General features: G+C 41.6%; 1 protein-coding gene across 1 annotated transcript in view; it reads right to left on the bottom strand.

Annotated features, from left to right (window-relative positions):
* LOC135211029 (protein MMS22-like) overlaps positions 1 to 16,034 on the bottom strand; it is a 165,098-nt gene extending 149,064 nt beyond the window's left edge. Inside the window, exons 1-6 of the mRNA XM_064244063.1 lie at positions 15,863 to 16,034; positions 15,325 to 15,547; positions 7,529 to 7,802; positions 5,821 to 6,084; positions 5,303 to 5,416; positions 862 to 1,107 (exon numbers count right to left, since the gene is read on the bottom strand). Coding sequence (XP_064100133.1) covers positions 862 to 1,107; positions 5,303 to 5,416; positions 5,821 to 6,084; positions 7,529 to 7,802; positions 15,325 to 15,547; positions 15,863 to 16,022 — 1,281 coding nt within the window. The 5' untranslated portion in view covers positions 16,023 to 16,034. The remainder of the gene's footprint in view (positions 1 to 861; positions 1,108 to 5,302; positions 5,417 to 5,820; positions 6,085 to 7,528; positions 7,803 to 15,324; positions 15,548 to 15,862) is intronic.
* Between the last annotated feature and the right edge of the window lie 1,767 nt (positions 16,035 to 17,801).

The following is a 17,801-nucleotide window of genomic DNA, read 5'->3' as shown; positions in this document are numbered from 1 at the left end:
TAACTGGATTTGTTTCTCCACTAAGATCAATTTTAAGTGAATGCTTAAATGCAAATAAACAAATAATTCTATGTTAAATAAATGCTTGCATAAATTTCAAATAAGCATATTGTTTAGCTGGACAATTATGTATCAAGAGAGAGGAGAGAGAACTGGTGAAATTTAAAAGATGAGAACAGGAGAAATAAGACAGTAATCAGAGCATAATTCCTTGACCAAATGCCCACAATAATAAAAAATGAAGTAACTCATCATACATTATCTCCTGTAGTCAGGGGTATTGAGAATAATTTGGAATCTTTCACATACACTCTGCTTCAGCACTATCAAGCATCAAGTTGATTTGATTTATGAAGTTTGGTCTGCTGACCCAGCAATAGAACTATTTGCAAAAAAAACTTTAATCTTGAAAACGTTAAAGGATTCAAGTGTGGCTGTAAACTTGTTTTTCAAAATTAACATGTCTTTAGAATAGGTCTCCTTATTTGTAACTTCCTACACATACAAAATGTAATTCATCCATGGAACCACTTGATTATTCTGTACATCATGTATCAAGTAAATGAATCACAAACTATTCTCAACCAACCAGTTTCAATCTTAAGTTACCAGTTAAAAATACAGACACCACCCTACTTAAGAACATTCAACTTACAAACATTCAGAGATATAAACAAATGGGATTGCAAATTAATATTGTGTTAAGGGTACTCCCCTTTCCCACCTGTAAGTTTGAATTTTGTTATGCTTGCCTATTCTTTACACACAGTGCAGTATGTACAGTGTACCATTGTGTTTTAGAATGGAAAAACTATACTTAAATCAGCATGAAGAGTACAGTAACAGAAAAGAACAACTTACAGATTTTGGCTGGACTTGTCTTCCTAAATTGTCGTAAGTATATAATCTGGAAAAATTGACAAAAATCCACCAAATGTGAGGGAGTTTCACTCCTCTGGTTATTGGGGCCGGATACTGGATGATATCAAATCGCTGATCTGCTGACGCAGGATCTTCTGAGGGGACTGAGATGACACCGTTGTTGGACGATTCACTGTGTAACTTCAGCAGAATTAAAATCTTGTTTTTGACATGGTCCCAAAAGCTCTGCAAAAGAAAACAATGAAAATCAGGATTTTTTCAAGAGCAGACTCTACTGGGCAACACTCAAAACAGTCTTTACAACAATTGTGAGTGAATCTACCAAACTAACTCAGAACCAGCAAAATGCTAAATGGATGCCAGTGAATTCTGAAGCTTTCTTTCATTCATCATCTCCCATGAGATCACTGCTCAAGTATGCCTTCTGCCAATCACTTTCAGATTCTTTGCAACATTATCAGTCCCCAGTTGCTATGTTTTCTCATTATTCTCTCATTTCATCCCTTCTGAACTAGTTGTCCATCTGACCTAACTTAGTCTGTCTCCAATTTTTATCCCTCATCAACATCCTGCAGGGTAAACCTATGAGAGTATGAAAATGCTATTCAGTAGCCAGGGTTATACTACTATAAAATAAAACACTGACATATAGCTTGGGAGTAGTACCTGGCGCTGAGGACATAATACATCGACAATGTGGTCAGAGAAGTTTTAGTTACTTTCTAAGTACCATTTTAGTTGTCACCATCATTATTTGATAGTTAACCCTAAAAACTCAACACCCTGACCTAGCTAAGGCCTGAATGAAAAATAATGGGAGATGGACTAATATGGGAACTTACTTTTAACTTTTAAAAAAAACTCATGCATTACGAAACAATCTTTTCTTATCGTGACATATTTTTTAGTCACCAAACTACTAATTTACTAGAATCTGGGCAATTAAACAGGAAAAGACTAAAGGACACTGGAAATAACTTATGGTAATGTCTACAGGCACTGAATAACTCGCACTACAAAGTAAACCCCGGCCATGGGAATAATTTGTTGCAAACTTCGGATACAAATGCATGATGGAGATTTAAAAAATATATTCACTATACACATAATTCTCAAAAATGTTTTAAGTAACTGGAATTTCTATCATATACTAACCCTTAATCGCTGAGACGGTATTTCCGAAAGTGTCTCCCGTATGCCGGCGGCGTCCGCAAGTGAGCAAAGAAGCGGATTTTTTTTTTTTTTTTTTTTTTCAAAAAATCACAGCATGCTTAATTTTCAAGATTAAGAGTTCATTTTTGGCTCCTTTTTTTGTCATTGCCTGAAGTTTAGTATGCAATCATCAGAAATGAAAAAAATATCATTATCATATAGTATAAATATTGGAATACTATATGACAGCGCAAAAAAAAAAATCATATATGTAGTATAGTAATTGTATACAAATCGTGCTGTGAGCAAAATGGTTAAAGCTAATGAGTTAATTATTTTTTCGTTGTATTTTACACTAAATTGCAATGATTTTGGTATATAACAAATTATAAAACGATCAAAGCAACAAAGAGGAAATTTTATCACAAAATGATGCATGAATTCGTAAAACGCTGACATAAAAAAAGTTGTTTTAAAAAATTCACCATAAATCGAAATATTGTGCTAGAGACTTCCATTTTGTTGCAAAATAAAGGTAATTGATTGAATATTACTAGGCTGTAAGTGTTGTAGCTTACAATTGCAGTTTTCGACCATTTCGGTTGAGTTAAAGTTGACCGAAGGTTGAATTTTTTCTATTTATCATTATTTATATGAAAATATTTCAAAACTTATAAAAGCTACAACCATGGGTTGTTTTTAGATGTATTCTACATGAAATTGTGCACATTTTCATACATAAAACTTTATGTAATGGCTAATATAAAAAGGGGCAAACATTACGACAATCGGACAAAAACATTTCTGATTTTTTCGAAAGTTACCACGCGGATGTAAGGAAAAAGTTTTTTCCATAAATTCACCATAAATCGAAATATTGTGCTAGAGACTTCCAATTTGTTGAAAAATAAAGTTAAATGATTGAATATTACTAGAATGTAATAGTTTTGGCTTACAATTGCGTTTTTTTACCATTTCAGTCGAGTCAAAGTTGACCAAAGGTTGAAATTTTGGCACTTATCGTTATTTTTGTGAAAATATTTCAAAACTGATAAAAGCTACAACCATGGGTTGTTTTTTGTTGTATTCTACATGAAATTGCACACATTTTCAGATAAAAAAATTTATGTAACGGCTAATATAAAACAGTGCAAACATTACGACTTTCGGACGAAAAAATTTCTGATTTTTTCGGAAGAGTTACCGTGCGGATGTAAGGAAAAAGTTTTTTTTTATAAATTCACCATAAATCGAAATATTGTGCTAGAGACTTCCAATTTGTTGCAAAATAAAGGTAAATGATTGAATATTACTAGAATGTAATAGTTTTAGCTTACAATTATGTTTATTTACCATTTCGGTCGAGTCAAAGTTGACAAAAGGTTGAAATTTTGGCACTTATCGTTATTATATGAAAATATTTCAAAACTGATAAAAGCTACAGCCATGGGTTGTTTTTAGTTGTATTCTACATGAAATTGCACACATTTTCATATATAAAACTTTATGTAACGGCTAATATAAATCAGTGCAAACATTACGACAATTGGACGAAAAAATTTCTGATTTTTTCAGCAGTTACCGCGCGGATGTAGGAAAGTTTTTTTTCAAAAATTCACCATAAATCAAAAGATTTTGCTAGAGACTTCCAATTTGTTGCAAAATAAAGGTAAATGATTGAATATTACTAGAATGTAAGAGTTTTAGCTTACAATTGCGGTTTTCGACCATTTCGGTCGAGTCAAAGTTGACCGAAGTTTGAAATTTTGGCACTTATCATTATTCATATAAAAATATTTCAAAACTGATAGAAGCTACAACCATGGGTTGTTTTTTGTTGTATTCTACATGAAACTGTGCACATTTTCATATATAAAACTTTATGTAATGGCTAATATAAAATGGTGCAAGCATTACGACTTTCGGACGAAAAAATTTCAGATTTTTTTCAAAAGAGTTACCAAGCAGATGTAAGGAAAAAGTTTTTTCAAAAATTCACCATAAATTGAAATATTGTGCTAAAGACTTCCAATTTGTTGCAAAATAAAGGTAAATGATTGAATATTACAAGTATATAAGAGTTTTAGCTTACAATTGCGTTTTTTGACCATTTCAGTAGTCAAAGTTGACCGAAGGTTGAAATTTTGGCACTTATCATTATTTATATGAAAATATTTCAAAACTGATAAAAGCTACAACCATGGGTTGTTTTTTGTTATATTCTACATGAAATTGCACACATTTTCATATATAAAACTTCATATAACGGCTACATAAAACTGTGCAAACATTACGACAATTGGACGAAAAAATTTCTGATTTTTTCGGAAGTTACCAAGTGGACGTAAGGAAAAAGTTTTTTTCATAAATTCACCATAAATCGAAATATTGTGCTAGAGACTTCCAATTTGTTGTAAAATGAAGGTAAATGATTGAATATTACAAGAATATAAGAGTTTTAGCTTACAATTGCGTTTTTTGACCATTTCAGTAGAGTCAAAGTTGACCGAAGGTTGAAATTTTGGCACTTATTATTTATATGAAAATATTTCAAAACTGATTAAAGCTACAACCATGGGTTGTTTTTTGTTGCATTCTACATAAAATTGCACACATTTTCATACATAAAACTTTATGTAATGGCTAATATAAAATGGTCCAAAAATTGTCAAAGTGACAAAATTATGTGTCGCTGATGCTTTTTAGTGCGAGAAGAAAGAAATTCGTGCTTGCGCGCCTGGGTAACAATTGTAAAAAAAACAACAGCTTGATTCATGAACTCCCAGCATCCCTCAAGGTGATACAAAAGTTTTCGCCAAGTAGGCCTATAATTTTTTTTCACAAATTTAAAAAAAAACTTTTTTGCGCCGATGTTTCATACGTCAATTCGGCACCCAACAGACAATTTTTGTCGAATTTAATATATCCAATTGGCGTTTAAGGGGTAATATCAATATCTATAGAAACAATTCATTACATGAATCAATTGTCAGCGATGAAGTTACTCTTAAGTTTAAAATCTAGCTCAGACAAAAATTATGTGAAAAAATGACGTGTAGTGAATCAGGCCTCAATATATTTCAATTTTGACATTTTTGTTTTGTTTTGAGACCATCCATTACAGAAACATCTTAAAATGAATAAGGGGTTAACTTAGAACTAACTATTTTCACTTTGAAAATAAAACATGTACAACTGAAGCTCCATGTTATCATTAAGCTTCTAAATAAGTTTACATAACATGGTGAAAATGCACTCTTCCACTCACCTGCTTCCCTAGACTTGAATGTCTGTGGTCCAGAAGGTGAAGAACCATTACCCCCAACTCCAGCGAACAAGTGCATGAAAATCCTACGACTTGGTGCATGTCGCTAATGCTTTTCTAAAACAAAAATCAATGAAATATCATGTCAAATGCTGTTCTTGGATATGAAAAAATACTGAGGCAAAAACTTTATATAAAATACACTGGTCAGCTGAACCTAGATATTCATAGTTGTACTAATTACTATATATTAACCTAAGCAGACTAATACATTTATTTCCTATTGATCCACTCAGTCTTACTCTCCACATCCCTCCTCTAAATAATTTTCATGACAAAGCTATTTTCATAAAGATACTGTGGATGCCTGTCAAAAGTTAGAGTTACCATTTTAACCAAGCTTAAATTAGAATCAGTTCATTTGTTTCCATCAAAATTTGTAAACGTACAGACTAAAAGCACATGTCAAGGTACTAACACACAAATTGTTCCTGGACGTAACATAAAAAACTAGTCCTTACTTTCAGACCTTCACGGCACATAATGGTGATCAGATCCCACACTACTAAAGAGATCAATTGTTCAAAGACTGGTGCTTCATCCAGAACGGCCATCCCAATATTTGAAGATATGACAGGCTCATTCACAAGAACTGAAGAGGTTCTGGAATGAGTTGCAGGCAAGGAAAGACAGCCCCAGTTAGATTCAATGATGTAAAGAAGTATAAGGCTCCACCATCGGATATCCAGATGAAGGTGTAGGAGATGGTAAGCAGCAGATAGACTCTGAAATAAAATGAAAATACTGTAAACTCTCTTGTCAGCTATCTCACTGTCTTCACTGTCATATATTTCAAACAATATACGCCTTAATTTTAATGAACTGTACATACAATCACAGGAGGTATGTAATTTCCGGAGGGAAGGACTAGATCCCAAGATATAGTGTTCCTGAAATTCCCAGGAACAAATCTTCTCATAAATAACACGCAAACAGTAATCACTCTTAAACAAGTTTCCCTAGGATGAAAAAGTTACAAGAAAGTTTACACATTATAAACATGCAGCGCATCTCAAGCACAATACAGTTGATGATACAGACAATGCCCTGCACAGTCCTTCAACCCCTACTGCATTCCTTTCCGCCTTTTAATTCTCTTTCGTTCCCATATGACTTTTCCCACCTAGCTGTCATACCTCCTGCAGCTGGTCCAATGTTCACCGGGTGGTTATTTAAAACTTTTAATGTAACTCTGGTAATACAGTTACAAAAAATAGTTCAAATGCAATTTATAGGTAGGAATTCAGACCTATCATACCAAAAAAGTCCTTTATCTCATCAATGTATTTGTGTTTTCCAAACATGTAACTGAGATTTACTTGTAAGTTGACAGCCATCAGTAAGTCACTGAGGTTACCAATGTGACTCTGTGACAATCATGTTTACAATGTTATCTGTCAGGAACAGTTTATACATATCAGTGGGTCACATCATTGACTAAAATATTGAATGATTATATACTGAACTTTTAGTATGACAGTAACATTCCTTGACCAAAAGAGATAACACCCAGAAATTTTCACTATGGTACCTTGCAGCATATTTATGTAAGACTATGCAGTACCTTTTAGCATATTTATGTAGGAAGATGCAACGTGGTAGAAACTGCCTCTTACCATAATGTGGAAAGCATATCAAAATGTTACAGTATACTACTATACAATTGCTTCAATATAAATTGAATATAAAATTTTGACCAAAAGCCAAGTACCAAGACCTATGAGGTTTGAAAGGTGTAACAGGAGGAAAACCTCGCAGTTGCACTATGAATGAATTGTTGGGTGAGGGTGGAAAGTAAGATGCAAGAAAGGGTATATGAAAAGAGGTCCAGTAAGAGGAACAAAAGGGGATGCAGCTTTGGGCTGAAGGCGCACTGCAAAGAACCTTTAAGTAATGTCTAAAGTGCACCGCATGAGGTGCATTGAAGGCACTACCCCCCTTTGGGACACAATTACTTGAGAATATGTAGTTTCTTCTTTGGAATAAAGAGTCCCTCTCTTTCCATGTTGGACATTCTACAATAAACTCATGCTTAGTTCTTGATAAAGGTTTACAGATACAGTGCCACAAATAACAAACTCTTAACACCTTTACATACACATATACGTATACGTACTAACGTGAGCTCATGACCTTGTATCCAGGATTGAAATATTTTTCCACGCTTACCTTATTGCCACGTGGTGAACTTGCTGATGTCACATGTTCCGGCAAGTCGTGAAGGGGATGCATGTACAATAACAAGTCAAGAATCTCAGCAATGACATTTTTCATAAAGTTTTCATTACAGATGTTTTCACTTCCGCAAGTGATAACGTGCGAGATCAAACAATTGAAGAACCTGGCCACTTCTTCTCGTACTTTGGGGTACTGAGCGTCGTGACAACTCTGGCTGAGGCAAACATTTGATTGTGCCCCTCTTTCTAGCTCAGACACGGCTTGTCTGCAATAGTGAACAGAAAACGTATTTATGATGATACTACTAGCAAATTTGAGCAGAAAAATTTACAGTTCAGTTGTAGAATTTGATTTAAAAAGTCAACATGAAAAGTAAAAAAAAAAAATATATGTACCACAAACTACAATGTAAATAATCCAAATACTTGTAATGTTAAAACATTTGTAACTGTTAATGAAGTAGATAATAAAACTACTAGTATGATAATAATTATACCAATGCCACTTCTGAGAATTTTACATCTTGATTTTATTCACCCATATCTAAATTTCATGATAAGCAAATGTTATTTAAATGTTATTTATTATTTTTTGTTGGGGGGTAATATCAAGTCATTAGTATTCAGAATTTATATTTTCTGTTGCTTTCTTTCTCTGAAAATACTGTAAATTAAAAACATTCAGCAATTTCTATTGACAACAAAGTCATTACTATTCTTATTTGAAAAATAACTTGACAAACTTTGTTAAAAGAAAATATCTCAAAGGACTGCATGCATAGAGAATTTTTTAGACATTGCAATATAACAATTTGTCGAAAATTGTATTTTTCCTAACTATACAAACCTGAGGTCCTTTAACAATAGGAATATACTTTCGGCGTAGCTGGAATTACGGTCGTTGAATCTTGAACAAGGTGGTTAGGTAGTAACTACCGTGGGGCAGGCTAGCCTGCCCGGATGTAAACACTCCACTTTGCCTTTCGGCCCAGGTTCAGATTGAGGGGTGGTGTGAGATGAGCATATTTGTTAAAGGACCCCCGGTTTGTATAGTTAGGAAAAATACAATTTTCAACAAATTGTTATTTGTTCCGATACATAATACAAACCTTTCGGTCCTTTAACAATAGGATGACTAACTGATTCGTGGGAGGAATCTGAGTGAGCCTCTAGAACTGACTGGAGTTCTGCGCACCTAGGCTACTCCTCCTGACCAGAGTATAGGAACTGCATGATCAAAAGTCAGACTTCTGGGCCTTTTTGAAATGAGTGAGGGATCATGACTCATCTGAAAAAGGGCTGTGAAGAATACTGGCGTCGGAGACATTAATGCAAAGTTCTGGGAAGGGTTTGTATTATTGTCAGTCTCCTTCCTCCCCTTGCTAGAGGAAGGAGTGGGACTGCTTCTATGATTCTGATAAGAAACATAAAAAGGATGCTTATGCATAGGCTTACCGCATCAATCGTCCGACCAGCCAGTGTGGGTTGGAGTCCTATCCTCAACTCGAGGGACGAGGAATGGAGACGAGGCGTGGAAGGGGGAGAGCTAGTCACTCTCGCATTCTTCTTACCTCTACAACTGCACACCATGGACGAGATGCAACTTGTCCTCTCAAGGAGCTGGGTAAGCAAACACATCTTGCAAGCATCCACCACTGGTCCAGGGAAATGAGGTTCCAAGGACCTGTGGGTAGTTCCGAAGGGAAAGAAGGATATGGTCGCAATGACTATCCATCTTCCTGTCCGACATATTCTTCGGAGTGATGTCCAGTACCCATACTGGTCTATCCGTCTGCAGCGAAGTGTCTCGCGGTCTCGTATCCCCACTGCAGTGAAGTGTCTCGCAGTCTTGTATCCCACTGCAGCGAAGTCTCTTCGTCTCCGCAGTGGATAAAGACACCGACACTCCATGGTGGGTGTCGATGGTTATGGGTACCGGAACACACTAGTAGGACGAAGTAAAAATTGATCTGGAACAACCGATACAAAGTCCACAGCGTAGCTTGTGACAGTCTCGGACGCTTCGACAGCTGCCGACTGACTGCGTTTAGCTGTGTGAAGCGAGCTGCCCAAGCATCCGAGGCGTAGTCACGTGACCCTCGCCTTTTGAAGGGTTATGCCAAGAGACCATACAAATCGTCTATCTGTTGCCACCGATACCGGAAGGCGAGATGAAGATTCTCTCAAGGCATGTGCCCAACAGGTGAAAGTCAATTGCCTTCTAAAGACCTAGGTCCCTGATGGCAAGACAAGTTCTCATAGTAGCTGAATCTCAACTAAGGAGAAACAACACTATGTGCCGTTGAAGACGAAGGTGGTAGGTGAATGCACACCTACGTCTTCACAGCTGAATCGAGAGAAGTAACTCTCAAGATTCTGAACTTATTAAAGTCCCGCCGATGACGCCAACCCGCGAAGACGGCTTAATCCCTGTGATTTACGAAGGACTGAAAACTCTAAACCGCTACTTCATTGCTGTTCGGTGCGAAGTCGGAGTTGCAATGAAAGCGGAGCGCTTTTCAGTAACGAAAACACAGGGATTGTACTGCCTGAAGAAATGCATCTCATGGGCTGAATCATCATGTTCTTCCCAGCTTTATCCAGGGGGGGACATCTATATACTTGAAAGTAGAGCTGGCAGAGCGGGGAACAGGCGATGTCTTCCGTTATACATCTACAATTTGGGGTGAACAATGAACAATTGCACACTAACGAATACGAGGTATATTTAGAAGACAAACTCAGATTGTCTGAATAAATCATTCCGCATTATTGCAGCGGCAGGTGTGATGCAACGGGAGACTAGGCTACAGACTGTACAGATGTCCAAGGCGATGCAGTAGAGATGGTCATTCACGTATGCGAGAATTCCAGCCAACCAGAGACCTAAATCTGTGACTGCCGGGCAGAGATTCGGTTCGGTAGTCAATCATTGCAGAGGAGAGAGACATAATCTGACTGTGCTATCTCGGAGAGCCAGCTGGTACTGGGCTGCGGCAGGCAGCCCATACACCGCTAGCTCTCGCTCACTCGTCATCTTGAGTTGCCAGGTAATCCATTCCAAGAAAGAATGCGTTCGGCTAGAACCATCGAGCGTAAAAAAAATACGCTCGAGCATTTGAGCATTTGCATTTCATCGAAATGGATTTCGGTGAATGCAAACACTGAGGTGTTGTTGTTGTAACAATACCATAAGTATCTCAAAATCGAAACTGGTAACTCCTGGGAGGTTTGCTGGGCAATACCGAGTTGCAGTTCAATTAAGAAGATACTATTCGTCTCGGTCACAACCCGTAAGAGTTAACTACAGTATGTGCCTACACCTCGGACAATTCAACTGATAACAGAAGCATGTCGCGAGGGCAATATACGTAGTATATTTGTAGGTTCCTGTACATAGACCTCCATCCTAAATTCTCTTCCATTCGAGGAACAAGAATAAGGACTGGAAGCCGACACCCTTCATTCTCTAATGAAGAGAGCGAAGGAGAAGTTTTCCCGAAGGAAGACTTCTATGGTAAACAGGATAACGAAGACGATAGTTCAAGCTGAACTGGATGTTCACAACCGTTCTTCTCTATCCCGGGGTTGGTCGGCTACTGAGGAGACGTCAGGTCCATCCAGGCTGAGCCCCTTCAGCAGCAGTACTTTTCTCGAACGCTAGAAATTCCAGTAATTCAAGCATTCGGTGAGATTCCCGATTATCGTAGTAACAATTATCTGGGATTCTCGTCTCGCCCACTCTGGACCGTGGTTTCGCCCAAGTGTTTGCAGATTGTAGAAGACCAGAACACTCGGAGAGTGCTAGAAATTCTGAAGAATTCTAAGCCCTCGGCGAAACCCCCACCGTATTCGTCAGACGATCATCGGGTGGTGGTCCTTCCTATTCCCGTAGAAATCGAGGATAGGGCAAGATCCTTCCTCAACGACAGGGACTTACGTCCGGTAGGACCCGAAGGTCCCCCCAGGAACGCAGTCCCTGGCGTGGAATCCTACGGAGAACACTGCAGGATCCCTACCCTTCCCCTTGCAGCCATAGGGAGAGAGGGAATGGGGGAGGAAGATTGGATACTCGCTCGCCTTCCCGGCGAAACTAGCAGTCGGAGAAGCGAGTACGGGCAGCCATCACTGTGCAGTGATGGCCGCTCAGAGTCTAGGAAAACGTTACCGTCTGGAGAAAACTTTTTCCCGAGGAGGGTTACGAACTCGTACTGTAGGCTAAACGTCTGCTGCCACCGTGACCGTCGTCTGGGTGGGGCTGAGCGAGCACCTGACAGGAGAGAGCCGATACCGTCCTCCGACGCATCCCAGTCCTCGTCGAGGTCGAAACCTCTCAAGAGGACCGAAGGGGAGCACACCCCGGTCTCTTTGTGCGTGGTCCAGCCCGTCTCATGAACGGCGGTGATGGTCACTCCGCTGACGAGGTTGAAGGGACAGGTGAGGGAGACCTGACGCTCCTACCCTGCCTACTAGTAGAACCAGTAGGCTGGGAGGACTGCAGGCGATCACCAACCCACGGTGGCGATCGAGCTGCAGGTCTGGACCAGCGGTCTTCTTACGGAGAAACGCTGGCCCAAGGAACAGAGCGTCGGTCTCTTATGTCAGGGGAGCTGTTACGAGAGCTCCTCCTCTGCCTACCACCAGAACCGGTAGGCTGGGAGGACTGTAGGCGATCATCAACCACGGTGACGATCGAGCTGCCGGTCTGGACCAGCGGTCTTCTTGCGGAGAAACGCTGGACCAAGAACGGAGCGTCAGTCTCTTCAGGAAAGCTGCTGGCGATCGGGCTGCACTGGTCGAGCGGCTAGACCGAGAGCAGCAGCGATGGTCCCGAGCATCAGAAGAGCTGCTGCTGGTTCCCCTATCCGTACAGTCCCGGTGGGAGCGGCGGTCAGGGGACCGGCAGAGTCCGCTGTTGCGGTGGGAGCGCAAGGAGCTCGCCCCTCGCGATCACTCCTGATCACCTTGCTCTTCCCGGTGTAGCCCGAGTAAGTTGAAGGGATAGGAGAGGTAGATCTGACGCTCCCCCCTCGCCCACCGGCAGAACCGGTGTGCTGGGGGGGGCTGTAGACGCTCGCCAACCCGTGGTGGCAATCAATCTGTAGGCCTGGTCGAGTGGCGGCTGGACTGAGAACCGCGGTGACGGTCCTGAGCGTCAGAAGAGCTGATGCTGGTCCCCCTCTCTGCCCGGTACCGGTGGGAGCGGCAGTCAGGGGACCAGCAGAGTCCGCTGTTGCAGTGGGAGCGAGGCCTGTCCTCACGGCGCGTCACACCGCTCGGCTGGTCCAGGCGACCGAGGGGACCGCTTCCTTGCCTCAGCCCGCGGCTGGTCTGGGACTGTTGCGTCAACCCTGGGTACCGGCGGCTCGCCACGAGAGCGATCGCTGGCCTGGTGGGAGTCACCTGGGCGACTCCCACCAGGCTTCCGTTCCGTGCCTGGATCCTGGCGCCGAGCGAACTCGGTTGCCTGGGTCTTGGCTGCACAGTCACCCGCGCGCCAGGAGAGGAGGTACTGGTGTTAGCCAGTACCCCTCCGGTCCCCGTCATCTTCTTCCTTGCGGAGGGAGAGACGGGCCCTGTTTCCGAAGGAACAGGAGGACCAGCGGAAGCCCCACCTGTCCCACCAGAGTGGAACAGACCCTTAGGGGTCTCTGAGCGAGACTTCTTAGGAGGGAAGGAAGCTACCTTCTTCTTCTTCGGCTGGGGGGCCTCGGAAGTCAAAGGGGAAGAGGTGGCAGAAGACGACGGCGACACCTTCCTCTTCTTCCTGGACTTCCTCTTCGCCAGTTCCTCAGGACAACCGACAGGTCCTCCTTCCAGGACGGAGTTAGGGCAGTTGCCGAAGCAACACGGCCCAACTGCACCTGTCCGGAGGGACCTGCGGGAGTAGCAGTGGCGAGAACGCTTCCTTGAGGAGGGCTACGAAACTCCTACCTGGCAGGTGAAGCGTCTGCCACCCCCTAGACTGGTTGGTCGCGCGAACACAACCGTCGTCTGGGTGGGGCTGTCTCTGAAAGAAAAGGATTAATTAAAAGAGGGCTAGATGGCCCGCCTCCACCGGTCTCTGCGTGCATGGACCCGCGGGAACGTCACATCAACCCTGGGCACCAGACGGTCTGGCGAGAGTCACCCGAGCGACTCCTACCATCTTCCTCTCCGTGCCTGGGTCCTGACACGGGGAGTGAACTCCGCAGTCTGGACCCTGGCTGCACGGTCACCCGTAAGTGACCGTACACTCGGTAACGCTCGCAAGCGGGCGGCCGAGACGGTTCCCGGTCCGGAGGTGGAACCTTCGGAACTGGGAGAAGAGATACCAGCGGTGGCCAGTACCTCCATGGTCCCCGTCTGCTTCCTCCCCAAGGAAGGAGAGATGGGCCGAGGACCAGCAGAAGACCCACCTGTCTCACCGGAGCGAGACAGACCCTTAGAAGTCCCGTGACGAGACTTCTTGGGGGGGAGACCACCTTCTTTTACGGCAAAGCCTTAAAAGTTGAAGGGGGGGGAGGCATGAAGAAATGATGATCTCGAAGAGGAGGATGAGGACACTTGACGAGCTCTCTTCCTCTTCGGTTCTTTCTGCCAGACTTCTACCATCAGGAGTAGATAACCTCACAGGGCAGCGCGACAGCTTCGTCCAGTGACATAACTCCCGGGTAGTAGTGGTAATGAAAATGATTATCAGCAGGGGATCAGTACACACACTCGAGGATCGGTACGCAACATGCTATGAGTCATAGGTACAATTCCAAGGTTAGGATCACCAATACGAAGAGCATCCAATCAATACTGCTGAAAACACAATCACCACTAGTCTGTAAAATAAGGAAAAAATATTAAAGTAATGAAGATACTCCTCACATATCCAGGGCGGCGCCCTCCGAAGTGAGAGGAGATCCCCCAACATCAGCACACCGCATGCCTATCCTTCTACCTTCTTACGATAGTAAGTGAAAGGAAGAAGAGAAATTACCATAACAACAAAACACAGACAAACCTTTGAAGTTCCCTTGGTAATTTTCAAGGGTAAGCGTAATTTCTAGATGAATACATGTCCCGTTACAGGATCAATACCACTTACGTTAAATACATGTCTCATCCTCATGATAAATGTACATATCTCGTCCTCATGCAGGTCTGAGCCAGTGTTAAAGGGCGAAAGAATGTAAATAATATGTTGGCATACCTTAGCTGCCGGCTCTTAACACAAGTAGAGGGGTGGTTACAAAGGCTATCACAAAAAGTGGGTTTGTATATTAATTGAAAAACCAAGGACAAACCTTTGTTTAGTATTAATACCAAACACCATATGTGCATAATTTTTTAAATACAAAAAATAAACCAAAAGGATCCCACCGGGAAAAAAGATCAACGACCAGTCAGCCGGAGCTCACAAACACACGTCTTCATCGGAAGACGGCCGAAAGTAAAGTGGAGTGTTTACATCCGGGCAGGCTAGCCTGCCCCATGGTAGTTACTGCCTAACCACCTTGTTCAAGATTTAACGGCCGTAATTCCAGCTACGCCGAAAGTATATTCCTATGGTTAAAGGACCGAAAGGTTTGTATTACGTATCGGAACAAAGATATGAATAGGAAATCAAGTGACCATTAATGGAAGACTAAATCCTTTGGGTTAGCTCGTAAGGGTTTAGCAAAATGGCTTGACAGTTTTATTAAACTACTTTAAGATATACAAAACGTAAACATCATCTCATTAGTCAAAATATATATATACTGTAAACTAACAGGCATAGTATATTGGAAAAAAATTAAAAGATTTGAGTCCTACCTAACACACAAAAAGTAGTGTTCCAAATTACACACGACATTGTCAGCTGTGCATGGCAAGTAAAAAGTATAATCAGAAGAGAAGGAACAAGGATTCTTCTGTTGGAGGAGGTGAACTAATACTCTCTTGCCGATGCATGATGTATCACTGAGACTCTCTGTCCACCTGGCTTCTCCTCTACAAGAGAAGAGTAACAACCCACAGTCGACTGGATGATCCAGGGCTAATGGAAAGAAAAAAATAAATTAGAACAAAAAAATTCATATTCACTTGAACATAATTTTATTCAACATAAAATGATGAGGAACTATAGTACTAACAAAAATGTGCCATATAAGTAGTAAACAATAAGCTTCATGATTTTTGGTATGCATTACAGCAAGCTAAGGAGACTTCTAGGAAGGACATCCTTGACAAATTATAAGTGTATACTATAGGATTCATATGACTTGGAAATTACAACTTTAAAATGACATCAATTTCTTTCCTCAAATATTAAATTGGCTGAGTAAAAGACTAAAAACAGGAGTTGCCTCACCTTCCATTTCTTTCACAGGAGATGCATCCATTTCGGTGTTGAAGAAATCCATGTAATCGAGACTGTCGTTGCCAAAATGATTCCCCTCTGCCTCCAGAGGAGGAGTCAAAGGGGGTGTCATGGATATGTTTGGCGTGAGAGACATTCTGACCTGAAACATAACAATTTTGAAGATAATAATTTACCAGTAGCCAAAATTAAGGTAAGTATCATGAATATGAAACCAGTGAAAGGAAATAATTCTTGAGGACTTACAGACATCACTCTACTTAAGAACATTCAGATACAACCAATGGGATTGCAACTTGCAACTGTGTTTGGAGAGCTCCCCTTTGCCACACACACTGTGGTACCTCGATATACGAAAGGCTCAACTTACGAAAAATTCGAGTTACAAAAGCAAATACGTGTATGTTATTGTCATGATACAATAAAGTTTTATGCATACTTACCTGGCAGATATATACTTAGCTATAGACTCCGTCGTCCCCGATAGAAATTCGAATTTCGCCACACGCTACAGGTAGGTCAGGTGATCTACCGCCCTGCCGCTGGGTGGTGGGAATAGGAACCATTCCCGTTTTCTAAGTCAGATTTTCTCTTCCACCTGTCTCCTGAGGGGAGGCTGGGTGGGCCATTAATCGTATATATCTGCCAGGTAAGTATGCATAAAACTTTATTGTATCATGACAATAACATTTTTATGCATTCAACTTACCTGTCAGATATATACTTAGCTGATTGGCACCTTTGGCGGAGGGTAAGAGACAGCTAATTTACTGAATAGACAGGAAACAACATACGTTGTAGGTAATAAATAAATAAAACCTTGGTTCCTATGTGATTAGACGAAGGGCTGACCTCCTAGCTATTGCTAGGAGTCTGCTTCGTCTCAAGAGCCTCAGTGAGGATGTGACCTATGGCTAAGAGTTCTTGTAGATCTGTCAATGGGGTCTTATCCACTTACTCGACAGAATCTAATGGTTATTTGTCAAAGGGGTCCTATCCACTTACATGACAAAACACCTATGCCTAGTGGCATAATTAAGGAGCACAACACCGATCCCGATCACCTGATCCTCATACGAGGGTTAGTGCTTAATTTGAAAAAGAGTTATCCCCAAACTCCTTTCAAACAACCCAAATAATAAAAAATTCCGTTAAATTAAGATTTAACTCACTAGTTAAGGGTCAGTGTCGGCTCCCTATCCCAGCAACGTATCCGTAGACACCTATAACCCAGAGAGATGGATCTCTCGTAGGTCAACTTGACATCCTTCATATAATGGGAGGTCAACCCAGAGTTGCATCTCCCGTAAATGACAGCTAATATGTACTTAATGACATATTGTTATGGAAAGAACAAGAATTCATAAAAGCTCGCATTTCATTCGCTTTTAATTCTCAGCTGTTTGAAGGATTCATCAAGATACTCATGAAGTGTTATAGTGATCACATTGTTTCAAAGAAGACCAGGGCTTTCTTAGAAATGGATCTCTTCTGGATGAAGCCTAGAGCCTGGCTGGCGCCCCGCGCCTGCCTGGCGCCTCGCGCCTGGCTGGCTCCTCGCGCTTGGCTGGCGCCTTGCACCTGCCTGGTGCCTCGCCTCTGGAGCCTGGTTGGTTCCTCCGCACTTGCTAGAGCTTCGAGCTTGTTAGAGTCTCGAGGGTGTCTGTCGATATCCCCATCGAACCCTCTTATCTGTCCGATTTGTTCGCCTCTAGCAAATCTAAGCCAGGGTGGAGGCCCGCTCTTTCTCCTTACCAAACAATGACAGTGATTCTTGGGACTGTCTGCCTCTGGCGTTTTTTACGCCTGTTCTGGCATTTAGCGCCTAGTTGGCGCTACATTGTCCGAAAGTCCTAAACAACCACAATAGTTTATTAGGAGACTTTGAGAAGGGTGGAAGACATTCTTCAACTTTGAGCTCTCGGCCTCT

The sequence above is a fragment of the Macrobrachium nipponense genome, chromosome 4 (assembly GCF_015104395.2).
Source record: "Macrobrachium nipponense isolate FS-2020 chromosome 4, ASM1510439v2, whole genome shotgun sequence".
Lineage (NCBI taxonomy): Eukaryota > Metazoa > Arthropoda > Malacostraca > Decapoda > Palaemonidae > Macrobrachium > Macrobrachium nipponense.
This window is presented reverse-complemented; position numbering and strand designations above follow the sequence as displayed.